Raw genomic sequence first — 27,011 nt, forward strand, 5'->3', positions numbered from 1 at the left:
GGTTGCAGTAACTGTTTATGTAGAGATTAGGGGCTCTATGTTCTTCATAAGGTTTTTGCAGTTTCTTTATGCTTTGCATTCTCTATGTAGCCCCGTATTTCTTTGAGTGGGTCATTCCTTTCCTTCTGGAACCTTCTATTGGCTACTTTTCTGTTGCTGTGGTAAAATACCATGGCCAAAAGCACCTCGTGGAAGAAAGGGTTTCTTTTAGCTTCTGGGTCCAGAAGGATAGATGCCATTGATAGTGAAGAAGGCCTGATGGAGGCAGGAAGGGCAGCAGGAACAGGAAGTTGGGGTCGCATTATCACTCATACACAGAAAACATCAGTTGGGGGTGGGCAGAGAGGAGGTGAAAGGGAGAGAAGGAGAAGGTGGGAAAGTGGGAAGGTAGGAGGGAGAGGGAGAGGGACAGAGGAAGAGAAGGAGAGGGGGAAGGGAGAGAGAAAGGAGAGAATTAGGAGAAATAAAGAGAAGGATAAAGGAAGGGGCAGAAATGTGGAAGGAGTGAGAGGGGGAAAGAGAGATGGAGAGAGACAGAAAGAGACAGAGACACAGAGAGAGAAAGGAAGAGGGAAAGAAAAGAGTAAGTGGGGTGAGGTTGCAAATACTCCAAGCTGTGCCCTTCCTCCTGCAAGGATCCACGTCCAAGGGTTCTGTTATCCCCCAGTTAGTGTCTCAGCTGGGGAGCAAGTGTTCAAATACTTACGTCTATGGAAGGCATTTGCAGTCACCCCATTACAGAGCCTAGTAGTCACTTACGTATATAGGATATAGATAAATTCTTTAGGTGTCCATTTTTCTTCTTGGAAATTCTGACCCGCATAGTTGAATAATCCATGGTTTCCTTCAAGTTGGAAATCTGACATATATCTTGGATTTATAAACAAATCCTTTTTGTTGTTCTCATTTGTCTCTAATTTGTTCCATCTACACTACTACAGCCTTACAGTCTCATGAACGCCGATGGCTTCAGAGCTGGTTTCTGCTCTGAGAAAGGAGTTTACCTCCATTTAAACAAAATAATTGCAGATTGTGGAGGCTCTGTTCCCCAGTTTAACACCTAAAACACTGACTTCACTCCTGTCTTGGGGTCACTCCCTTTGCTGTCCTTGATCCCATTTTCCAGTTTCTCATGGCTCAAGTGATCTTAAGATGAGGACAAGTGCTGGTCACTCTGTGCTTTCCACCTGTGTCACTGCATGCTGACTGACAGCTCCACCATCCTGCCTTCTAGTGTCTACCACTTTCTACTTTCTTGTTGGGAATGCTGCTGCCTTGGACTAACTCAACACCAACTAATACCTTTTCCTCCCTTGATTCACCAGATAACTCTACCCAACCATTCAACGTGTGTTATTTAGGAAGGTGACAGATACTGGTGAAAAAAAAAAGTATCATGCCAAAGTAAATGAGTATCAGTCTAAATTTAAAGCCAACGACCTCAGCTGTGTGCTTCCTTAATCTCTAAGGCCAAGGCTTTAAATCATCTCACACAGTACCTTCTAATTTATAGACTCAGCTGCAGCTATCAGATGGGGACGCCACAAGTTACCTTGCCTTTGTATTCTCCTACTCATGTCTTCCTCGGCATTTTAAAGACCGTTTATCTGTTACATGTATGTGTGCGTGTCTGAGCATATGTTTGTGCACCATGTATGAACAGAAGCCCATAGAGGCCAGAAGCTGGAGTTGAATTCCCTGGAACTTCAGTTGCATGAGGTTGTGAGCTGCCCAATTTGAGTGCTAGGAGCTGAACCTAGGTTCTCTGCAAAACAGCAAGTGCTCTTAACTGTCCAGCCATCTCGCGAATCCGCTTCCTTGGCAATTTTTGTGTTAAGATGTGTGTCAAGGCTCAGCTCCTCCTACCCTCCCGGAGACATGGAACATTCTATCTTCTCTGTGCTGTGCCTTCTATTTTCTTTACTTTTACAGGATCTGCAGAATACCTTCCACTAACAAATATTTGAATTTTTCTGTTTCCAACCAACGTCTTCCTCCCTAACATCCCTACCCTTTTCCACTCTTCTGAAGATCCTTAAATTCATGAGCTAGCTCGTTTCCTCACCCCCTACTCTATTTGTTTACGTTGGCAATCTGTTTCACGTATATATACAGGGAACAGTTTTGACTTACAGAAACACGGAGGCAGCAAACATGTTAAAGATTTATTAGCAATTTTAAAATTGTATGTTATTATTAAATGTGATTACCACACAGAGTAATAGATCATGCAAACTCACCATTCCAGACTAACAGAAAACATGGACCTCTTTAAAAGTCACATCTCCCCTGTCCCCAGACTCTCCCCCTGATTCTGGTAAAACCCTTCTACTCCCTGTTTCTGTTAGAGTGACCTTTTTAGGTTGCACATAGACGGGCACTCACACAGTAGTTATCGCTTTGTGCCAGGATTATCTCATCTATTCTCGAGCCTCCAGGCTCATCCATATGGTGAACCTCAGAATTTCCTTCTTCCACTTCTGGGTAGCGTTACTTGATGTATATGCTTAGCACTTTCTTTCTCCAGTCTCACTGATGGACACTTATTCTCAGATCCCTTTTCTTTGACTATAGCTAAGTAGGGAGGTTGTTTGATTATACGCTAATTATACTTTTAGGCTTATATATTTACGGAACTACCATATTATTTTCCAGTATAGCTCTGATTTAGATCCTACCAACAACATGTAAGTGTTCATTTTCTCCGGCTTCTTGCCAATACATGTCATAGTGATTGCTACAGTTTGGGATGGAAACTGACTAGTTAGGGAAAGTGTGAGGGTAATTCTTTACTATATGCCTGCCTATACCGTTTACTGTGTTTTTGTTTACATAGGGTGTATATGAACTACATTTAAGATGGTTTTACAAAATGAAAATTGGAGACTCGAAGTTTTGCCTTCATTACTATGGTTTGCAGCTGTGATATGTAGTCACCTAGGAGACACACCTCTGACCATGTCTGCAAAGATGTGTCCAGAAAGGTGAAGGAGGGAAGACCTACCCCAAATGTGGGTGCCATCATTGCATGGGTTTTGGCCCTGGATAAATCAAAAAAGAGAAAGAAGAAAGCAAGTTGAACACAACCTTTAGCTGTCTCTGCTTGCTAAGTGTGAATGCAGTGTGACCAGATGTTCTCTCTCTCTCTCTCTCTCTCTCTCTCTCTCTCTCTCTCTGACTTAGATCCTATCAACAATGTATAAATGTTCTTTTCCTCCGTCTTCTTGTTAACACCTGTTACAGTAATTGCTATAATTTGGAATGGAAACTAGGTAGTTTCCATCATAACAGTGAACAAATTCATAACAATAAAAGAAGTCATGAATACAGTATGCTTTCATGAACATTACTTCAGCACCATCTTAAGGTTGCATCCTACTGGAAGATCCTACTGGAAGAACTGGTGCAGCCAGCCTTTATGTTTCAGGGGTAGGTGGTAGGTATGGTTTCATGCAGTCGACCACAAATGTGGGAAGATATCAGCCCTCTAGTCAGTTAGGGTTGCTTGGAAACAATTCACTGCCAGCAGGCCATCAAATATGATACAGACTAGTAAGAAACCTGGATCATAAAAGACGAAGCTAGAGAGACAAGTAGATGCCAGCGAGTCCCCTTATGTCACAGCAGAGAGGATTGCATGTATTTTTATGTGACAAGAAATCACTGCAGCCTTTGGGACAGGAGAGGCTATCTCATGTTCATAATATCCCAGGGATAAAAGTGTAAGACTTGTAATGATTGCCTAAGAAACAGGTTAGTCATACCTTACTAGAGCAGGGGAAAAGGGGAAGAATTCAAGGAACGTGTAGGGGTTGAAATCCGGAGCAGCTGGGCTAGGCTGGCCATCAGCTGGGAGTCAGGTGAGCGATGAAGAAAGTCAAAATTAGTTTGATCCAGATTCCTCATTTGAGTGCAGGAGAGGTGGGGGATGGACCTCGCATTAGGAACGCTGGAGCTCAGGGAAAGCAATGATGGCCGAGAAAGGCATCTGGTATTGTCCTTCTGCCACCGTCTTAAAAGGGATTCTGAAGGGATTTTCTTTCCCTTGTTCCTCCAGCCCTCCACTTGCATTACTGGCCTGAGTGAGTTCTCCCCAGCTGGCCACGTCCATCATTACAGCCAGGTTTGAGGATTCCTGATTCTACTTAGAGCCGGTGGCGCTGCAGACACAAACAGTCCTTAGCGGACAACTCTATTGTAACAAACCATGCTTTAAAATGTAAACCCGGGAGCGTGTTTTTTGTTTTTTTTTTTTTTTTTTTTTTCCTCACGTTGTCCAGAAGCAACCTTTCTTCCTGAGCCTGGATTAATCATGAGAGAGCTTGTCAACATTCCACTGTTACAGATGCTCACCCTGGTTGCCTTCAGCGGGACTGAGAAACTTCCAAAAGGTTGGTCTGTACAATCTTGCCCTACAGTGCGTGTGAGCTTCATAGTGACTGATTCATTGTGTGATGTAGGGATAGAATGTATGGAGAGAGAGAGAGAGAGACACACAGAGAGAGAGAGAGACAGAGAGACAGACACACAGAGAGAGAGAAAGACGGGGAGAGACAGAGAGAGAGAGAGAAGCATATACAGACTGATTGGTTCTTCTCTGATGATAGTTCCCTTCTAAGTTCTACAATTAAACACAACATGATGTGTGCAGAGACCTCCCTTCTAGGGAGACATTACCAGGCAGACCATGAGTTAACCTAGGTCGGCTCTTTTTCTGTCAGACACTGGGGTGGTCTAAATGAACGATCAAAAACGTTCCATACAGGGCTTGCCAAGAATATAATCCACTCCATTTCCAGAAATCCAGAGTGTTTTGCTCCTGAGAAAAAGTCGTCTCTACTTTCAGTTTTGTTTTTTTTTTTTTTTTTTTTTTTTTTTTTTTTACCAAACTCTTAGTGAACATTTTAGTAGCTAGAAATCAGATCCAGAGAAAGACACACGGAAGACAAGTGCCAATAAAAGCCCAGAGACAACAGATTCTCCGTAACTTTGCTACTGGGGTCATGATTTGGGCTTGGCAAGTGGTTGCACTAGCTTTTTTTTTTTTCCAGTGCCTTTGGAATGTACCGGAAATAACACCACCTAAGGGGGAAAGCAACTTAAGAAAGTGACAAACACCTGTTGCAGCAGCAAGAATGTCCACAGAGCAGTGGTTTCTGGCCGAGAATTTTGAAAGCTAGAATCAGGAAGAGTGGAAAATACGTGATTTGCAAAGAGAAGGGAGCTTCAAGGCAGGGCATGAAAAAGCAGACTAAATGCTATCAGATGGTGCCATGAGAAAAAGTGTCCTACAACAGCGTTATGCAGAGTTCTAGATTTCAGTCAGATGGATTGTTTCCTGTTTCCACTGGGTTGCCAAAGTACTGAAAAATCTTATCTTGAATAATTAATGAATGGCATTTGTATGTACGTAGGAAGCACATCTTTAAATTTTATAGTTCACCTAAGGTTCTAGAACCCCGAGGCCATGGGTCTCACGTAACAGACAGCGTTCTTTCCAAACAATCGGATCCTATGGGTTTAGTTTTCTTGTTTATTTACTTAATTCTCCTGGAGCAAAGGGGTTGGTATCTTCTAGTGTTCTAAATAATTTACACCACAGTGATACTTTAAGATATCTTTGGATTAAAAAAAAGACTCTGGACCTTTTAAAATAACTAATAATAGCCAGAAGGACTTAACATTGGCTTTGGGTTATTTTAATACTTCCTGATCAAAACACGGATGTCCGGTGGAGCAATACCTGGCTGCTTGGACCTATGGATTCTAATTGCTCGTATTTATTTTAATCTATATCAGGCAGTTACTGACAAGAAAGGAGGATACTTGCTTGTTAAGAGCAACACAGCTGTTTTGAAGTTCTAAATCAACTGTGGCTACACAAAACAATAATAACAAAGCTACACAAAACACCTCTGTATTTGTATGCTTATTTAGATTCTGGAGACAAATGATTTTTTTTTTGTTTTAGTCCCCATCTGTCCTAAGTCCCCATTCAAATGCATATGATCATCTTGTTTTACAAACTTCAGACTATCAAGGCACAGGGTAACAATGCCGAATATCCCAGCTTTTAAAGAAAACTACCAGAACACCAATTCAATTTTGCTTTTTTTTTTAAACAATGTACTTGCTCCAAATTTTAAAAATCAAAATAATATTTCTCTTAGCCTATTCTATTTATTGTAACAATTGAAATTAGCATTGGGTTCATGTCAGCCTTATTCCCAATCACTGCCCCTCAGTGATTAGACATCTGTTCAGTACACAAGGTGAATTCTGAGAGTAAATAACATTATGAAAAGTGAAATCCTAAAGATTTTTAATGCTGTGCTGTACGGCGTATTTTGATAGAAAAGAGCCATTTGAATGTGTTGTTCTCCTAATATTGAAAAGTATGACAGCTTTGCTGAACTTGCTCACAGCAGTAGCTCGTAAAAGAGTTGGTTAGAGAGTTTGCTTGTCCAAGTCCAGTATGGAGACTGAAATCAAACGACCTGTACATAATACACAGTATAGCGCTCGGTATAGTGGACAGGGTCAGAATGGACAGTCTTAAAACGGGACTGTTTAAGTCTTGGAGGAATATTAAAAGGACTCATCTCTCCCTCTGCACATGGAGATCAGTAGTTTATTAGTTTAACTTTAATCTAAATGCCTAACATTTTGAGACCAAATGGTGATTGTCCTAGATAATTTCAACTAATGAGATTTTTTTAAAATGGATTTAATTTTCTCACCTCAAGTAGAGTTTTGGAAATCATCATGTATAAAAGTGGCCAAAGTTTTATTGAATTTACACAGCCCATATTTTAAGAGCATTTGCTGGTTTATCAGCATGTGTTAAATGAATGGTGGAGTGTTAAAATTTGTGTATGAGCAGGAGATTCACATGGGTAGAATTGGATTTCTTTCATATGCTCAGGATTTCCTCACAAAACCCCACCTTCAAAATGACTCCATTTACTACCAAACCCAGAGGGTTTAATGTCTAACTAATTTCTCTTTAGATAAGTGGAGAAGCCTTGTCTTTCAAATCACATGTATGCAGGGATAGGAGTCACAGATTCCACTCATGAGTCAGTCAGAGCTGACACAGCTGTTGTGAACCCCATCTGGGACAGCAAGTCCTGGGTGAGTGTTTCATACTGACACACACGGTCAGAGTTACTCACTGCATGTGCAGGAAAGCACGGTGGCTTTACGTCATGGTCCTTGTGTGCGGAAGCAAAGAGTGGACATTTCATAATGTCTCAAAAGATGAAGTAGGACTCCAGGTCACTGAGGAGAGGTGAAGGAGTCCTCTTAGGTCCGTGACAGAAGTACATGGGCCCAGTAGAGCCTCAAGCTAGGGCTGTGGACAGTGTTTAAGAGCGACTCTGACCTGAACAATCATTTTCCTGTGTCCAGCAGGCACTATGTGAACATGGGAGTTATGAGAGCAGCTGCTCAGATTAACTCAAGACTGGTGCTTTTCGGGGCCATGCAGCCAAAGAGCCTGAGGACACAGAATCTATGGTTACATGAAAATACCTCATGCTAGAATTCAGGCAATGAAGAATGTAGAACAAGGATACTGAAGGCTTGAGCGGGTGTTACTGTCAGTTTCCTCTTTCCTGACCCCAGCTTCTTGCTGCATATCTTTAAAGAAAGTACTTAATCTCTCTTCACTTCCTTGTGGAGAGAAGCAATGCCATTATCCAGGGTCACACTAAGGATCACCCATGGTTGCTGGGAGGGTCATAGCTAGCATGCCTTTCCAGGGTCCTTACAGGACTGTGGCTCAAGACCTCCAAGGGATGCAGACTCAGAGAACCCCTGTGAAAGTTCATCCCTGAAGGGGAGAATCCAGAGTGCACTCAATTTCGAGCAATTGATGACACTGCTTTAAAAACGGTCACATGTTGTTATAGGTAAATCTTAACAAGTTACAAAGCCATCATGACAAAAAATTTCATTTCTCTGCAACTAAATGAGTCAGCCGTTAGAATATGTCAGATAAAGATCAATACCTATTATTCTCTTTGGTGAATCTGAAAAATTTCCAATACCAAAGTGTTTTCTTAGATTGAAAAAAGAACCAATGCGTGTTGATAATAATTAGAAAACCATGAATTTTTAAGGTCTTGGCATTCATTTTCTTCTAAAAACACAATGCACCTGGCTCCTGTGCATTTGTGCACGTCTATCAGTAAGGGTTCAACCAGAAGTCAGTGTGTCTGCAGTGCCCTGTTCTGGGCCCATAAAATGCAAAGGAAGATAGTACCACACCCTACACATCAACAGCTAGAACTCAAGTTACGTTTTCTGTGGATCCAAAAAGTGCTGTTTGTGTCCTCATGTGCTCATTGTTCATGGGTTCTTGGGACTTGGGACGGGAGAAGAGACAGAGCTCCAGTTTAGACAGGCTCTGGCTGGCATGAAAGCTGGGTGCTAGAGGAGAGTAAACAGGAAGAGATCTGTCAATCAACCTGTCAATCAACCGTGGCCTTCAGTCCAGCAAGGCGACTGTGTCAATGAACATTTCAAAGGGAATCAAAGGGAATCTGGATAGCTTTGGAAGATGGGTTAAGTGGATCTGATATTCTGATCCTAGAAATTAATTTATTGATTAAAATTAATATTTAACCCTCCCATTTTCTGTGCATAACCATGACTATGAGACACTGTCTGTCTATCTTAGAATCTCTGGTTCCGTGTGTATGTGTGTGTGTTTTCATGTGTAAGTGTAGATATGTGCTAGCCATGGTATGTATGTGGAGATCTCTCATTTGCCTCTGTGCAATGCAGACTAGCTGACCTGCAAGCTTCCAGGGACTCTCCTGTCCCCACCTCCTGTCCTCCCATGAGAATATGGGGATGACAGACACACCCACAATGCTCAGCTTCATGTTTGTTTTGGAGATCTGAATTCACATCCTCATGCTTGCACACCAAAGGCTTTACCCACTGAGCCATCTCTCCAGCCCCAGGACAGAGCCTCTAAGCCAATCTTAACCCTAAAACCCATCTCTGTCACTTCCTACTTTTGTGATGTTTTCAAAAATTATTTAGCTAAATACTTAATTATATTTCACTCTTGTTTTGATAAATAAGATAATAAAGATGAAGTATATGAGGTAGACTACCTAGAAGGTTCTCGAACAATTTTCGGTGCTGATATTACTACAACCAGAGTCAGCCATCACTGAAGACTGTCATCACTGAGCACTGTGAGGAGGTATTACCACAACACTGCTCTAAGGGGTACTTCATGTATTTCTCTGTGTCGAAGATGTTCAAGATTTTGCTTAGATTTTTCTTTGATCCTAATTGTTCTCAGAGGAGTGTGTGTCACTCTTACCTTTGCATTTCAGTCTCTGTGCGGAGTAAAAGAAACCGATGGACAAAGCTTAGTTTTAAAACAAAATCACCCGTGGTAGTTAGGATTTAGTAGTCAAATGAAGCAGTAAAAGCTACTTCTGCTTCCAAGACGGTTGACTCACCATAGTTCTTTCTATGTTGTTCTGCCACCCGGTATGTTCACCTTTCATGACTGGGCACTTTATATTATTGATAGCCTTGAAAGCGTTATTTGTAATAATCACCAGATGGTGGACTGAAATATATTTAATATCCACCTTTTTGAGAAAAATAAAAACTGCTGATTCGTCTCCTTCTGCTGTAAAAAGATTCTAAACCGTGGTGTGTGTGTGTATGTATGTGTGTGTGTGTGTGGTGTGGTGTGTGTATGTGTGTGGTGTTTGTGTGTGGGGTGTGTATGTGGGTGGGGGTGTGTGGTGTGTGATGTGTGTGTGGTGTGTGATGTGTGTGTGGTGTATATGTGTGGTGTATGGTGTTTGTGTGTGTATGGTGTTTGTGTGTAGTATGTATGTGTGTGTGTGTGTGTGTGTGTGTGTGTGGCATGTGGTGTTTTGTTTGTGTTTATGGTGTGTGTGTGTATGTGAGGTGTAGGGTGTATGTGTGGTGTATGTATGTGGTGTGTTTTGTTGGTGTGTGTAGTGTGTGTGTGTGTGTGTGTGTGGTGTATATGTGTGTGTGTGGTGTATGTGTGTATAGTGTGTGGGGTGTGTGTGTGTGTGTAGTGTGTGTGTGTGTGTAGTGTGTGGTGTTTGTGTGGGGTGTGTTTTGTTTGTGTGTGGGTTGTGTGTGTGAGGGGGGGACTGTCCATGTGCCTCTCTCACTTGCTCTTCACCTTATTGTTTGAGACATGCTGAGTCAGCAGCTCACTACTCACTCAGCCTCACTGACTGGCCAGTGTGCCTCAGGGCTTCTCCCACCTCTGCCTCTCTAACAACGCAGGAGTCACAGGCATGTGCTCTTGTATCTCCCTGTTTCACTTAAGTCTTAGGGGACTAAACCTAAGGCATCTCTCCAGCTTAGATGTGACTGATTCTTAAGCAGGATTAGTGTTAAGCATTAGTACAACTTAACTATAAATTTATGCAACAGCAACTTATCAATAACAGCTACATAACAATTACTCGCAAAATTCCTGGAAAAACGAAAAAAAGTAATTCATTCTCGGCAGTGCAGACCAACTCCAGCAGACCACAGCAAGAAGACAAAACCACCCGTGCCCTTACCTTACGTTATTCAGTTAGCGCAGCGGGGCGGGACTCAGATGTACCTTTCTATGTGTGTGGTCACTCATTTGTAATAGATTATAAAGTATCAATTTTTTGTAGAGATAGAGACCCAGCTCAGCAGTATAGAGCACTTCCTGCTGTTCTAGAGGGCTTGGGTTCAGTTTCCAGGACCCACAGTGGGTGGCTCACAACCACATGTAATACAGCTCCATAGGGCAGGACATCCTTCTTCCCACCCAGTCCAGGACCATTGATACATATTTTTTGTTCTGTAGGTTTTTAAATTATAGATGTTTTATGCATAGCATCCTATTAACACAATCTTCTGTGTTTGTTTCCTTATACTTTGTCTTTTCTTTCCATGTTTCCTCCATGACATAGAATGTAACACCTCCCTTATTTTCATTACCAAATAATATTCCATTGCATGTGTATACTAATTTTGCTTTTCCATCTGTTGGTGGGCACCTAGGTTGCTTTTAACCTTTGGCTATCATGAATAGCACTGCTACAAATAGATACGTGCATATATTTGAGTACTTGAGTCTCTGCCTTCAGTTCTCTTAAATACAGACCCAGAAGTGGAACTGTTGATCATAATTCTCTTCCTGTTTCTTTCTGAGGAACCTCCATGCTCTTTTCCCCAAGAGACCGCCATTTTAATTCTTACCCACAATGCATAAGGTTCTAATCTATCAACATCCTTACCAACATTTGTTATTTTTCTTTATCTTTATAGCCACCCCAAATGAGTATAGTTTTTAATTTACATTTTAATTTCTTTTTAAAAATTTGCTTGTGTGTTTCTGTGTGGCTTGGCGTGTATTTGCACATCTGCACAGACACATGTGTAAAGGTCAGAGGTTGACATGAGCTGTCTGCCCGGTTTGTTTTCCATTATATTTTATTTGCTGACTCAGCTTGTCTGGCCAACCACAACCTCGTGTCTCCTCTGGAGCACTGGTGATACAGACAGGTTCTCCCATGCCCAGTGGGCCTTTGAACAGTAGTACCCATTCAGGTAGGTCTTAGCTTCTGCCTGATAAAGGACAGGTGACAAGTAAGCACTCTTGAAAGTTCTCTGTTGTTTCTGCTCTTTTTAGCCCCTGTCATCACCACGCCTCTTGAAACTGTAGATGCCTTGGTTGAAGAAGTAGCGACTTTCATGTGTGCCGTGGAATCCTACCCTCAGCCCGAGATTTCTTGGACCAGAAATAAAATTCTCATTAAGTAAGTATTCCGTCTCATCCTGCTCTGCTTTGGACGTTCCTATCCACAGAAAGGCGCCTGCACTGTTGTCGGTACTAAAGGTCACCTTCTAGAATACATAAAGTGAAAATATATTCATTTTGTAAGTGGAAGTTCTGAAGTTTGGAGAAAACCACTGATTGATCCGACGCGGGGAAAGCCCGATGGGAATCTTGAAATTTCTCTGAGCTTAGGAAGCACCACGGTGTTCTAAGTCTGCAGGCACAAGACCCAGGGCACACAGAGGAGCTGATGGAACAGCCAGTCCTCCCCTCTAGGTCCCCAAACTGTGTCTAGGAGTCTGACTTCTAGGGTGACTGCCTTTTTTTTTCTTTCAAAATGAGACAGATTATCAAACAAATAAATTTTCCATTTGGTAGATAAAGGTTCTGCTTTTCTTCCTTTGTTCCAATAGTTATCTCACCAAAAATACTCCTTAAAGAATCTAAAGCAAAGTGAGCCGGAGGCTTTCCAGTAGGCAATGGAGTTTGCACTGAGGCTGATTGCTCTTATTGCACATGGGCCATGATGATAGAATTGCTAAGACTAGATGGTTTATAAACAACAGGAAATTACTTCCCACCTCACTGGGGCTGAGGAGTTCCAAATTCAAGGAGCCAGCAGCATCTGGTCAGAGGATGAGGCTCACATTTTTTGTTCACAAATGCCCATTTTGCCCCCAGTCTCTTCACACAAGGGAATGTCATGAAGGCACTCTCTTAGCTCTCTTCTATAGGGACATTAGTCCCACTCACAAGAGTTCCAGTTTCATGACCTAATCACTTTCCAAAAGCCACATGTCAAATCCTATCATATCTGACACTAGGCTTGTTATATATTCTGGAGGATATGTGAACATTTCATCTACAACAAGTACTGAAACTGGTGTCCGTAGACTGGGACCCATGAACCTGGAGGGGAGACAGGACACACATATTCTTGCTGCCTCTGACTGGAATGTGTTTCCTGCTGCGGCACACACTCTGAAATGCTGTGGAGGATCACTGTGTACCATAGTCTTCAGGATCTCTGCCAGGCAGGCTCTCTCAGAAGCTCCAGGTCAGAACAGCTCACAAACAACCGAGAGACTGGAAAACATCCTTAATATCCATTGCAATTTGGATAGATTGAGAATTTTCCATCTCATGAAGCCTGCATTTATGTTTTGACCCAGCAGTACTTTTCTCCTTATATGAACAGCCTTTGAAAGACTTATTCTAGTTTTATTTTATATGTATGAGTACTTTGCCTGCATGTATGTATGTACACTTCATGCTTGCATGATGGCCAACGAGTCCAGAAGAGAGTGCTGAATCCCCTGGATTTGGAGTTACAGATGGTTAGGAGTTCAGGGAACAAAACCCAATACCATGTCCTCTGTAAGACCAGTCAGTTTATTTAAGCACTGAGCTGGCTTGCCAGTCTCAGAAGGACTTTAAGTTATCTTTCTCGAATTTTGCTACAAACTCCCAAAGACCACCAGATGTATCTTTGACACTGTGTCTGGAATTTTCCTAGCTAGTTGTGATTCCATTGTTCACAAGATCTGAGTTCTAAATAAGTATGAGTTAGGTGAACTCTCTGCTATTGTTTGGCAAGGGCCATCTTTCGGTCATGTTTTCCAGGCAATGCCTTAGACTGTACAAGCAGAGGCTGTAACACTAGTTATTTGCATCAATGGTCCCTTCAAGTCAACTGTCAGTTAATGATAATTAGGCATTCTTTTGGATGATTCAGCATCTCCACACTATGTCTCTTAGCTCTTTCTAAGACTCTGGTAGCTATCATTAACACGCATGTTTCAGCTGACAGTCTCAAGATATCAGTGTTTGATTCTTTATTTTTTATCATGCTCCTCAACATGGGGGCAGAAAGAGTAGTAACAGATAATCAAAGCTTATTATATACAGGAATGGAAATGGAATATTGAAGCCTTTTATTTTTATACAATTAACATGTTTGTAGATCACAAAGAGTGACTACAACTTCAAAACACAAAGGTCATTGGAGCGGTTCTATTTAAGGTATTTATTTGGTCATTAATGGCTTCAACAAAATGAAAAGATTCTGTAAATTTTTTATTTGGTTAATTATAAACTGTGAACTCATTGCTTATATTCACATTTATTAAAACATGTGATAATATTCATGATTATTAAATAAATAATTAAATAACCATGATTTCTCTGGACTTGGAGGAGCACTCTTTAGTCAGTAGTGGTCTTTCCTTGCAAGCACAAGACCTGAGTGCAATCCCGAGTACACACACACAAGGAAAGATGAACATAGTAGTGGGTATTTGCAATCTCACCCTAGGGAGACAGAGGCAGGCTAATCCGTGTGACTTGCTGGTCAGACAGCCTTGTATACTCTGTAAATTCAGAATGGCGTGCAACCACACACAAGCACACACTTTCCTGTGTAAATGTTACACTTGTTCTTAGCAGCAGCCATCACCTCATGGAAGGGTTTTGTACAAATTAGTGGTGCTTTGGTTATGGAGCCCAGAGAAACTGAATTTTACTATACTGAGCTTAATTTTACTATAGTAGCTTAATTTTACTATACTGAGCAAGGCTACTCAACTTTTCCAAACACACATTTCTTCTAAGGCTTTGAGCAAGGCTACTCAACTTTTCCAAACACACATTTCTTCTAAGGCTTTTTCAGCTTCTTAATCCATTAATCAAAGATGTGTATGTGTGCATATGTATGTTTGTATGTACATACGTGCATTTGTATGTTCATATGTGTGTGTTTGTATATATGTGTGTATATGTGTGTATATGTATGTATGTATGTGTATGAGTGAGTGTTTGTGTATATGTGTGTATATGTATGTATGAGTGAGTGTTTGCATATGTGTATGTTTGCGTGTGTTTGCATGTGTGTGTGCTTGTGTGTGTGCTTGTGTGTGTGTGTGTGTATCACAGAGGATGCACTGACCACCCTTTTGCTCCATGACCTGTAGGCTGTTTGACACCCGCTACAGCATCCGGGAGAATGGTCAGCTCCTCACCATTCTGAGCGTGGAAGACAGTGATGATGGCATCTACTGCTGCATAGCCAACAATGGAGTGGGAGGAGCCGTGGAGAGTTGTGGTGCCCTGCAAGTGAAGATGAGTGAGTAGGGAGGAGGAACATAGTCTATGGTTTTAAAGCTGTCTCCACACAACCTGGATCAGCCATTAACAGAGTGCTCTGACAACCCCTGACATTCTGCATGAGCTCAAGCACAGAATACAAGCTCCAGGGCCAACCTGGCCCAAATCCCTTCCTCCTGCCCGTGAGGCCACCTTAAGCCAAGCCTTAGACCCCTCCTCTCCCACTTGTTTTTGACCTTCACGCAGCTATTGAGTATATTTTAGAACTTCCTTCTGAAATCACTATGCATTTTTTAAGATTCATTTTTATTTAGCTTGTTTATGTGTGTAAGTGTGCTGTGTATGTTTGGATATCTACAGAGATGAGGGCATCATATCCCTTGGAGCTGGAGTTCTAGGTTATTGTGTGTCACCTGATATGGCTGCTGAGAACCAAACACTGGTCCTCTGGAGAGGCAGGAGGTACTCCTAACTGCTGAGCCTCCTGTCCAGCTCCTGCTGTGCGTTCAGAAGGCATAGTTCTACTACAAACACTCCTTTAAATCTCTCATCATTTTGTAGATACTTTAATTTGCTCTATTTAAAGTTGTTTTCCTCTGAGTGGCTTCCTACCTAAATGGAGGATGTTATGTTTCCCCCACCTCATTACACGATTTAGCTGTAACTGGGGACAAGTCTGCTATCCCTTGATGCCACTTTTAAGCTATTATTCTTGTATTCCTGTGCAAACTCTCTTCTCTCATGTAGGTTTATGATGTTCTGATCATCCCCTCTAATCCCAGCAAGCACTTGCTCTTAGATGCGCTTGTACTCATCGAACAGGCTGATTGAATTCTCATTATCTTTGTATGCCCTCATCCTGGAGGGCAGTAGCCAGGAGATGGAGTCACTCACATGTCCTCACCCTGAAAAACTCCAATGTTATCTGAAAACTTTGCCAATTTCCAAAAGCAAGGGTCAATAGCAGCAAACCTTGCCACACACTGGCAGTGGGCCAGTTACAAAGTCATAAGTGCTAATATGTCACTTTGTGATTGTGGACACTTTTGTCCAGCTTCATGGATGTGGGGAACTTTCCCACAGTCCTGACTTGCCTCTGTGGAGTAGGCAGATACTTGCTGTCTTTTTTTAGGTAAAAGTAGCTTCAGCACCTTCTGGTCTTGAGGCACCTTGTGCTGTAGGCGCCTGCTGTTGGCAATGCTGTCAGCCTTGCAATAATGAACTCTGAGTTTTCTCATTACTAAGAAGAAGCTAACATGTTGTCATCTGAAGGAATCTGGGTCTCCCGGAGCCTCTTTGATTTTAGGCCTTTATTTCTTCCCTATTATTTCTTATATTGTACTATTGTCTTGTTGGAAAAAATCAATATGTACATTTTTTTTCAGAGTATGCATAAGATATTTTCTGAGTATTTTGCAGGGCTGAAACTCTTCATTCATTTCAACAGGAATGTTGGGTAGAAATTTTGCTAGGGATATCCAGAGCCTTAGGAGAAAATCCTTAGTTGACATATAACAATACACTTAGGTTTTAGATGAATATTCTTTTTATTTCTTTGTAAGTAAATTTTTTTTAACAAATCCTCCAGAATGTGTGTTTATTTTCCCATTCCTGTTCTGCTTCAGTCTCTTTTGGTATCTAGATACCAAAGGGTTTTTAAATGAATTTTCCCCTATTAATTCTCTTTCCTTGTTTTCTGTTATTTTACTTTCAAATTCAACAAATATTAGATATCATTTTCTGGAACTCATATTTTTTCCATATTGTCTACATCTCTTTTTTTTTTTTTTTTTTTTTTTGGTTTTTCGAGACAGGGTTTCTCTGTGTAGCCCTGGCTATCCTGGAGCTCACTTTGTAGACCAGGCTGGCCTCGAACTCAGAAATCTGCCTGCCTCTGCCTCCCGAGTTCTGGGATTAAAGGCGTGCACTACCACACCCGGCTGTCTACATCTCTTTATGTTCCCCTTGCTAAGATATTTCTTTAGCTTTTCCTTTAATATCATAATTTTGGATTTCAGTAGGGGTGTTCTGTCATATTCAGTATTTTGATCTTAAAATCTTAAAAACCTTTTATTGATTCTTTGTTAGTTTCCCATCTTGCACCCCAGCCCCACTCATTTTCCTGTCCTCTCTTACCAGCCCTTTGCTCATTACAACCTCCTCACAAAATGAAAAATCACACCAACAAACAAGCAGCAGCAACAACAAAACAAACAAAGCACAGGAAACAGCTCATGGTGGAAGCTGTAGTGTCACAATGAGTCCCACAGTGTATCCCCTGTCCACACGTCTTTATGAGGCATAGGACAGCTTTGGCCACCAAGTCAGGCAGATGAAGCTAGGCTGAAGAAAGGAATCCATCTGCTCTGCCCCCAACTGATCTAAGAACACCACCACCAAGTTGTCTCTTACCCACTGCCAGGTGTGGGATGTTTTTAATTCTCAACAATTACTTTGTCTCTAATGGTTCTTTTTCATAGAGAGATCTACTTCTTGTGAGATACAATGTTCCATGATTCTCTAAGGGAATCACCATTGACTTTTTTAGAAAACCACTTTCTTACTTTATTGTTGTTTGGTCCACGATAAATTCATGTCTTTTTTGCTTCTCCCTCAGATGTGTGTTTATCTTGTAGTACTTGAGGATGGGTTTAACAGTCTTAGATTATTTCATGTGGAAGTTGGTGGGGCAGCGTTGTGATGGTAGAGGGCAGATTTCATACTCAAGAAGAAGTAGGCAGCATGTGTCCACAGCAGGCCTTTTATGACACGTGTAGCAGCAAAGGACTCAAATAAGGAGGCCGGCTGTCTCACTTGCTAGGCAATGAAGGCTGGGTTATGAAGACCCAGGCCCTCTTATGGGGAAAGGAACCCACTTCAGTATTTCACTCTTCTACTATTCTTTGAAATATTGTTCAAACACACATGTTTTTAGCTTGGTTCTAGACCAAATCCTCTCATCTCTCTCTTCTTTTCCTGGCCCCATCCTTACCTTAGGAAAGTTTACCTGTTTGTTTGGGTGTACATTAGTGTGGTCATTCCAATGGTTAAGTTGTGGAAGATTCCTAATTTCCACAATGATTCCAGCCACATCCTTCCCCTGGGACCTCTTGAAACCTCCTCAGGTTCAACCATGGCCTCATGATGATGCAGTTGAATATCAACAGTACTTTGCTTCAACAAGCTAGCCATTCCTGATGTGTTCCTTTGACAGGAGACTCCATGCCTCTACATGAGTATTCTGACCATTCCTAGCTTATGTTTCAGTCAGTTTCCCAAAGATTCTCCTTAACTTCCAGGGCACAGCTTATTAGAAACCAGGAGTTAATTCCTCGATAGAGCAGGTAGCTTCTTAAATCTCCCACATAAAACATTATCTGTGGCTCCCTACAGTGATCTCATTCACTGAAGCCAATGAAAGGTCCTGGAACTCCTCTTTGACAGGAATAAGAATATCCACTCCTATGGCAAGGTTTTGCCAACAGGTGTATAACAATATAACCCACGGTTGGGTACTTGGTAAGTACCTAAAATCTAGGTGTTTCCTACTGTAAATATAAAAGAGAACTGTAAATTCTATGACACAGCAGAATGACCAAGGTTTATACTTTCCTATACAATATGTTAAGCCTGTCTTGTACTTTAGCCACAATGTAGAATCATATGAACTATAAGGGGAAATAAATGCCTAGGTTAAAACATTCATTTAATCTTTGTAGATATGATATAACTGACACAAAAGGCTCCACACTGCTCCCATATCCTCACATCTAAGGAAAAAGAGAGCCTTTATCCCATACTCATCTCTCAAAGTGGTCTAAACCACACACATCTCTGAAATATGTCCTACAAAGTCATCTCTGTTCTGTATCTACAGAATATAATCACTAGGGACATAAGGCAGTTTAATTACTTTATGAGTGCTTTAAGGCATTTTGAACCTCATTCCACATGCTATATTTAATAACTTCTTCCTTTCAAAGCTTCACAGTAGAGAATAAAAAAGAGCCAGCATCACCCGTTTCTTCAGAAAAGTTTACTTGAATATTGGAAGAGGAAACTTCCCTTCATAGAATTTTGATTCTCTAAATTGTATCAGAATTTTTTTCTAGTTACTAATATAAAAGCAGCTTATATGCTTTCTAGAGGAGACATCATATTAATAGTCAAAATAAGGTGGCAACTAGGCCTGGAAACAAATTACTTTAGTTTTAACACTTGGGAGCCAGAGGCAGAAGGATCAGCTCTTTGATATAGTGAGGTCTGGGTCATCCAGAGCTGTGTAATGTGCCTTGTCTCAGAAAATACAAGATAAATAAGTAATAAAAAGATGAAAACTAAAGGGAAAGTAAATTATAATTAAAAATGATATAAAATGTAAATGAAGTAAATACCTAATAAAAATTTTAAAAAGGATTAACTTAACAATTTTCAAATGTATTGCATTTATTGCCTTCTAGAGAAGAAATCAGACCATCAGCAATCGGAGAAATCAGAGATCAGTAATATAATGTTGAGTAAATAATGTTGAGTTATGGGGATAGTTTATGATGATTGACTTTTTGTTTAACATCATATAAAATAAGGAGCACTAAGAAATTTCTAATATCTAGTATGCTTCATAAATGTGAGCTTTATAAAAGAAAATAGAGGTTTCAACAAAACAGATCTAATCGCCTTTTAAGACTGATTTCCATTTGACATGTACCAATGACCTGTTTTAGCCTTTGGCAAATGTTGACATTTAAGACCCCTAAGTAGTTCCTAGAATTGAGTGCCAAGAGTAACCAGAGGGTTAAAATTCCAAATTCAATATAGACACATTGCCTTTTTTCATACTTGACTTTCATTTTCCCCACAGAACCTAAAATAACTCGTCCTCCCATTAATGTAAAAATAATAGAGGGATTGAAGGCAGTTCTGCCGTGCACTACGATGGGTAACCCCAAACCATCTGTGTCCTGGATCAAGGGGGACAATGCTCTCAGGGTAAGTGATGGTGGTATTAAAATCTCTGTATAAGACATCGTTGTAAAAGATTTGTGTTTTACGTGTGTGTGTGTGTGTGTGTGTGTGTGTGTGTGTGTGTGTGTGTGTGGACATGGACATGGACATCCATGGAGGCCAAAAGAGAGAATCAGGTCCCTTGAAATGGAGTGGCAGACAGTGTGAGCCACCCAGTATGGGTGCTAGGAATCAACTCCAGTCCTCTGCAAGAGCAGCGGGGCTAAATTCTTAATGGCTAAATTCTCCAACCTGCTTAAGTCATCTTTTAAATATAATTATCCAGAACTTCTAACTAACAGCTAACTAACTACCTACATAGTCACAAGCTTCTAGTATATGTTTCTAACTAGCTATCTACATAGTCACAAGCTTCTAGTATATGTTTTTTGTATACACATTAGGCAAACTTATGTTTTTCTCTTCTTAACTATGCACACTCACTCTATGGCATTCTAGTAGGGACTGACTTGGAGACAGAAGCAATAGGAATCAGAAGCATTAGAGATGAAGTGGGCTCAGAGCCCAAGCATTTTTTTTGTCTTGGTCAGTTGTATCACTTATCATCATCATCATCATCATCATCAGCAGCAGCAGCAGCAGCAGCATAGTCATCATAGTCAACATCAACTGTTTTAAACCTTAGGCATAACAAAGCTGAACTAACACCCAAGTTTTAGAACTGGTCGTTTCTGGGAGAAGAGAAATGAGGATTGGAAGGAAGAAACTGAGAGAAAACAGATACTAGAGCACAGAGACTCAGAATGATAAATAGACACAAACACATCTCAGTAACAAACAGAAGTTAGGTTAAAGCTCTGTTATTTGTGCTGGGTTTCATGGATCAGAGTGCTTGCTTGCATGAGAACCTGAGCTCATATGCACCCACATACATGTGAGCTTGTGACTACAGTGCTGCGGGAGGAGACAGGAAGATCACGTGGCTTGCTGGCCGACAGCCTGACTCCAGGCTCAGTGAAGATATCAAAGGAACAAAGTAGAGAGTAGAAGATCATGACATCGGATGCCCTCTTCTTGCCACATGGATGCACACACATGTATAACTGCACAGACATGTAGATAGATATACTATAATGACACACACGTTTACAAAAAATTAGCTATTCATTGGGTTAGCTTGTATGCTCTTGTATGTTGTCTCCTTGGTTACTAATAAAGTGTTTTTGTTTGTTTGTTTGTTTGGAGACAGGGTTTCTCTGTATAGCCCTGGCTGTCCTGCAACTCACTTTGTAGACCAGGCTGGCCTTGAACTCAGAAATCCTCCTGCCTCTGCCTCCCAAATGCTGGGCTCAAAGGTGTGCGCCACCACACCCAGCTTAATAAAGTGTTTTTATATATTATAATCATCTTCACGGCTTCATCTCACCAAGAATGAGATGACAGACTCATCCTACCAGGCCCAACACACTCCGTGGGAAGCAATGCATAGTTGTCAAGATACATCAAATAACTGAAACAAACTATAAATTTGGTAAGCTTTGCCAACTTTAATCACAATATATATACCACTTGGCTTTCCTTTTGTTATAAGCCTTGGTGCATTTTCTATAATAAAAATTAAAAGTGACTGAACTTGTAAAGTTAACAATGAATTCAAAAAGAGAAGATAAATGTCCCATCTGAACTCCAAAGAGTAATTATTCTCAAGATATGTATTCTCCTGAGGATATCCTAAGGGTCCATTGTAAGTCACGGTAACAGAAAACAATGTTTTAAACTTTTGCCTTGTTTTGTATTTTATTCTGGGGGTTGCTGTGTGTAAGCAAATTTTCTACCATTGAGCCACACCTCTAGCCCCAAAGTTCAATGCTTTCAAACAGGTGCAAACAAGCACGACCTTTAGGAATTATGATCATTGATGTGTTCTAATGTGATGAAGGAAAATAAAAACAGAATAGATGCAATCTTAGATATTGAGATAGCTAATTTTGATCATCTTTCATGGTCTCAGTAGTATATGTTATTATGCATAGGCAGAGAAGAGGCAGACACTTTGGGTGTTAAGGGTAATGATAAATCAATGAAATAAGGCAAGTGTGTCTTTGACTAAGGCTGTTTTCAAACTCATGTCTTTGGCAGGAAAATTCCAGAATCGCAGTTCTTGAATCTGGGAGCTTAAGGATCCATAATGTGCAAAAGGAAGATGCAGGACAGTACCGCTGTGTGGCCAAAAACAGCCTGGGCACAGCTTACTCCAAACTGGTGAAGCTGGAAGTGGAGGGTAAGAGGCAGCACGCACCCCTCACTGTCTGCTGGGGAGGCTGTACTTTGGATGGAGAAAGATATGATGTAGGAAGTTGTGGTTCACCAGCTCTGAGGGCAAGGCTTTGAAAACAGAGAAGTCAAAAGACAGTTCCCTAGCATAAACGTTCATATCCTATCTATTTCCCCAACTGCTGCTACGTTTGACCGTGACACCATTTTAGTGTGACTTTCCAGCTCAAACAGTTCTCTTATTTATAAGATTGGCTACAAATAAGTTTATCTTTTAATGCATTTGGATTGACTTTAAAACATAGGGAGATAGAAAAAAAATTAATCCTTTCCAAATTATGGCTTCACAAAGGATGCAAATAATAAGCCAATGAATCAAACATATAAACATGGTCCTAATTCTGTGAGTTAGGTAGCAATTAATGTTATGAGCATAGTAACAGTTTATCCAAATATAATGTATTTTTAATGAGGTCATTCAATAAATTGCTGGGGAAAAATCTTCATTGAGAAATCAGAATCCAAAACAGATTTTAGTGTTCCATTTCCTTGTTTGTCTGGTTCTTTACCTAAAATATTTTATCAAATTTGGTTTAAAAATAGGAACTAGGATCCAGGTGGGGTGGGCTAGGGAGAAACTGGGAGGAGGAGAGAGAGAGGAAACAGTAGTCAGGATATATTACGTGAGAAAATAAAACTACACTCAATAAATGGGGAGGGGAAGGAACTGCCAGCAGTCCTGTGCTGGACAAGTGACGACTCAGCCGTGAAACCCTCCCACACCTTCCTGTTCTGAGCTGCAGACACAACGTTTTACTCCCTCTGTAAACGTGAGTTTAACGAATCAATGAGCTCTTGCTTAGATTCAGCAGTCTGGCCTGGAATTTACTTCACAGATGATGGCTACAGATTTTTCTGCTTTTATTTTCCCTTTTTTTTTCTCTTTCCCGTTTTTGACTGATAAAATATTGGACTAGACATAACACAGAAATAGTCATTAAAACAGGGAAGATGCAGATAGGTCCCAGATCTTTGTGCTATCTCATTCTGCTTTAGCCAAAATCTGTCCTCTCCTGTGTTTTCCCTTCACTTAAAGTTATTTTCATTTTCTGAGTAGACCTAGGTCCTTTCTCTCACAGCTTTAATGACCTCTCTTTCCATATTTGTCTCTAGTTGAAGTAACATATTTTATGGTGCCATTACACCAACTGCTTATAAAATTTCCATTAGGAAATGGCAAACTATATATATATATATACACACACACATATATACATACATGTATGTATATGTATATATGTGTATATATACATATATATTAGATAATTAAATAAGAACACATATTATATATACATATAATATATCTTAGCATAGTTCTCAATATAGTTGGAACAACTTAACATCTTCTAATTTGTCAATTCTATTTAAAGATTAGAATGCAGGCTGGAGAGATGGCTCAGTGGTTAAGAGCACTGGTTACTCCTCCAAAACACCTGGGTTTGATTCCCAGCACCTGGCAGCTCACAACTGCCTATAACTCAATTCCAAGGAATCCAACACCCTCACACAGACACACATGCAGGTAAAACACCAATGCAGATGAAATGAAAACAAATTATTAAAGATTAGAATACAATCGATATTTTTCCAGTGCAAGCTAAATACACATGTAACTGCAATCTGAAACCTACTTACTGAAGACCTGCCTGGTTTCAAGATTGCCTTGAATGCTATGTAGAATGACATAGAATGATGTTATCCAATTGTATAAAATTCCACAAAAGATTTCCTTATTGACCTACCAAACTCAAGTTTTCTGTCTTCCCAGCTATTAAAACAAATTGCTTCAAATTGACTTAAAGAAATTTATTGCCAGTATTGATCTACTGGAGCCTGGTTACACAGTCTGCTCTTGCCACTTAATTGTGAATCAATAAAATGAGATGCCGCTTCCTTCTTCCTAACATTGAAATCATCATTCTTGTTGCCTTGACTGTTAACATATCCTGGGGGGTTTATTAAAATTCGCTATGGCTGAGAGCTCATGCTAACACTTGAAATTTCTCTAACAGTTGGTAAGAAACTTATTTAGTGCCTATGTCTATTCTACATTCTCTACTCTTGATCAAAATACCCAAAATACATGGTATACTGTTGCTAGCCCATATAATTATAACATAAGTGATATCTATCATAATTTTTATTGACATCAAGTCTATGATAATGACACAAAGGCATGGCAGCAGGAACAGCTGAGAACTCATGTCTTGATTCACAAGCAGGAGGCAGAGAAGGCACACTGACAACAAAACTTCAGCGCCCAAACACCAGTGGACACCTTCTCTAACAAGGCCACACCTCTTAATCCTTCCCAAACAGTTTTATCAACTGGGGACCATTTACTCAAATGTATGAGCCTATGGGGGCGGGGGGAGGGGGAATTCTCATTCAAACCACTATACTACCCTGTCTTCTGTCAAAAGATGCTGTACATGACATACAGAGCTCCTGATGAAACCCAAGCCTGTGCAGCATGTGTGTCATTCAAATTCGATGGGGTGGCTAGAATGTCGAAATGTGCAAGTGATGCCGAATGCTCCACTTGTGAAGAGCCATGTGAGCTTGCCACTCAGAGGGTTTGAAATAGGAGTGTCAGATGCTGTGCCATTTTAGGAAATTAAGGGACAGTGAGGGTGGCTCATTTACACAGGGTCACACAGGTGACAGTATCTAAGAAAATGAGGCATATCGAACACTTTCTTTTCAATTAAAGAACAAGGCATGACATTGTCTAGAGTAGTATCAGGTTGGAAGTAAGAGAAGAGGAAATCAGAATCCTGTAAAGGCAAAAAAAGTGTGTGTGTCTGTGTATATCTGTGTAAGTATGTGTGAGAGAGTGTGTGTGAGTGTGTGTCTGTGTGTGTCTGTGTAAGTATATGTGTGAGAGAGTGTGTGTGTGTTTGTGAGTGTGTGTGAGAGTGTGTATGTGTGAGTGTGTGTGTGTATGTGATAGAGAGAGAGTGTGTGTGTCTGAGTGAGAGAGAGAGAGAGAGAGAGTGAGTGCATGCATGCATGTAGGAGTTCACAAGTTTTTCAATGAACATGGAAAAAAAGAGGTTTGGAATCAAAACAGGAAGCAGTTAGAAATATGACCATGTTAAAACATCAGGAGAAGGGAAATTTAACCACACATAGGAGGGGGCACAAAGGAACACACACAAGGGTGGCATCCAGGGTTCAGGTGGAACTATAAACTTTATACAGAGGGAGACCACATGTCCTGTTTTTCCCAGGACAGTTCTGTTTCACACCTGTTGTTCTGGAATAATTATTAATAGAATCCTGCTTTTACTTTCTAAAGTATCTAGGCTCCCATGATAACATTATACAGCTGCTCTCCTTAGGGACAGAGAATTTTCTTCCTTGGGGTAGAAGGGAAATGGAGACATTCCCGATATGAATCAGTTTGTAAATGAGGCATATTGGATTTAAGAAGGCTGTTCTTATGATCTCTGTTTCTTTTAGGAAGTAGATGGTAGGTTATCCTCTGTAAGGAGGGCACAGTAGGGGTGGGGGTAGGCAAGGGAAAGAGAGTGGAAAGATTTTTAAATAGCCATGGGATAGGAATGATGACTCAGAAGGAAACATGGGATTGTGGAGCAACTTCAAGGCTTTAGCAGAGAGCAGGATCATGAATATGGAAGGAGAGACCTTCACTGCATGGCAGACTCACACCGTCCCCAAATACCTGAATTCTGACCTACTCTACAGATACATGTTTAGAAAAAGAATGTTTACATTATGTTTAAAGCAAGACATGAGTATTGGAATCTTGCCAGAAAGGAAAACAGGGCAAAAGAGAATATTCCCAAGAGAGTAGAGCACTGAATCCCAGATACTTTATGCATGAAGTTCATGGAGCTTAGTATCTAAACACTGAATCTGGGAGGGTTGAAACCTGGGTTTAAATCTTACAGCACCAGCAATAGGACAGACATGATAATATGAAAGCCTTCCTACTGTAAAGGCTTAGAAATTCAGGATGCACTGCAAAACTCAGGGGGATAAAATGCATGGATCCAGACACAAGGAATGTCTGGACAGGAGCAATTTTGTTGGTAAGCTCCCAAGTGTGTTCCCTGCTGCTCTGAGGCAATGGGTGATGTCCCTGTTTCTGTTCCCTAGTTTTAAGATCCATAAAGATGAAGAGACAGGGTTTTGGACCCAATGAGAAGTAAAGGAAAGCACCAAGACCCTTGCTTAGGGCTGAGAAGCACAGTGATGGCAGGAGAAACCAGGAAAATTCATGTGCACACACACACATAAGCACAGTCACACATACACACACATATGCACAGATGCAGACACAGAGGCACACACAAACACAGACATAGGCACATAGACACACACATGCACACACACACACACACACACACACACACACACACATACAGATGCAGACACAGAGGCACATACATAGGCACACATGCACACACATACAGATGCAGACACAGACAGAGGCCCATACACAGGTACACACACACACAGATGCAGACACAGACAGAGGCACATATACAGACACACACACACAGAGATGCAGACAGAGGCACACACATACAGATGCAGACACAGATAGAGGCACACACATATGCACACAGGAATACACAGACATAGCTTCACACACACATACACAGGCACACACATGCACAGACAAACACACACACAGATGCAGACACAGACAGAGGCACATACACAGGCACACATACACACATACAGATGCAGATTCAGACAGAGACACACACATACATACACACACAGGCACACACATATG

General features: G+C 40.9%; 1 protein-coding gene across 8 annotated transcripts in view; it reads left to right on the forward strand.

Moving 5' to 3' along the window:
* The first annotated feature begins 3,929 nt into the window (after positions 1-3,929).
* Musk (muscle, skeletal, receptor tyrosine kinase) overlaps positions 3,930-27,011 on the forward strand; it is a 92,120-nt gene continuing 69,038 nt past the window's right edge. For 6 of the 8 annotated variants that reach the window (NM_001037127.2, NM_001037128.1, NM_001037129.1 and 3 more), the window contains exons 1-5: positions 4,163-4,391; positions 11,693-11,819; positions 14,809-14,960; positions 19,803-19,930; positions 22,046-22,187. In NM_001037127.2, the coding sequence (NP_001032204.2) occupies positions 4,313-4,391; positions 11,693-11,819; positions 14,809-14,960; positions 19,803-19,930; positions 22,046-22,187 (628 nt within the window). In that variant the 5' untranslated portion in view covers positions 4,163-4,312. Of the gene's footprint in view, positions 4,392-11,692; positions 11,820-14,808; positions 14,961-19,802; positions 19,931-22,045; positions 22,188-27,011 lie in introns of all 8 variants that reach the window. The other 2 variants (XM_006537659.3, XM_006537661.3) reach the window with 2 other exon arrangements.

The sequence above is a fragment of the Mus musculus genome, chromosome 4, assembly GCF_000001635.26.
Source record: "Mus musculus strain C57BL/6J chromosome 4, GRCm38.p6 C57BL/6J".
NCBI lineage: Eukaryota > Metazoa > Chordata > Mammalia > Rodentia > Muridae > Mus > Mus musculus.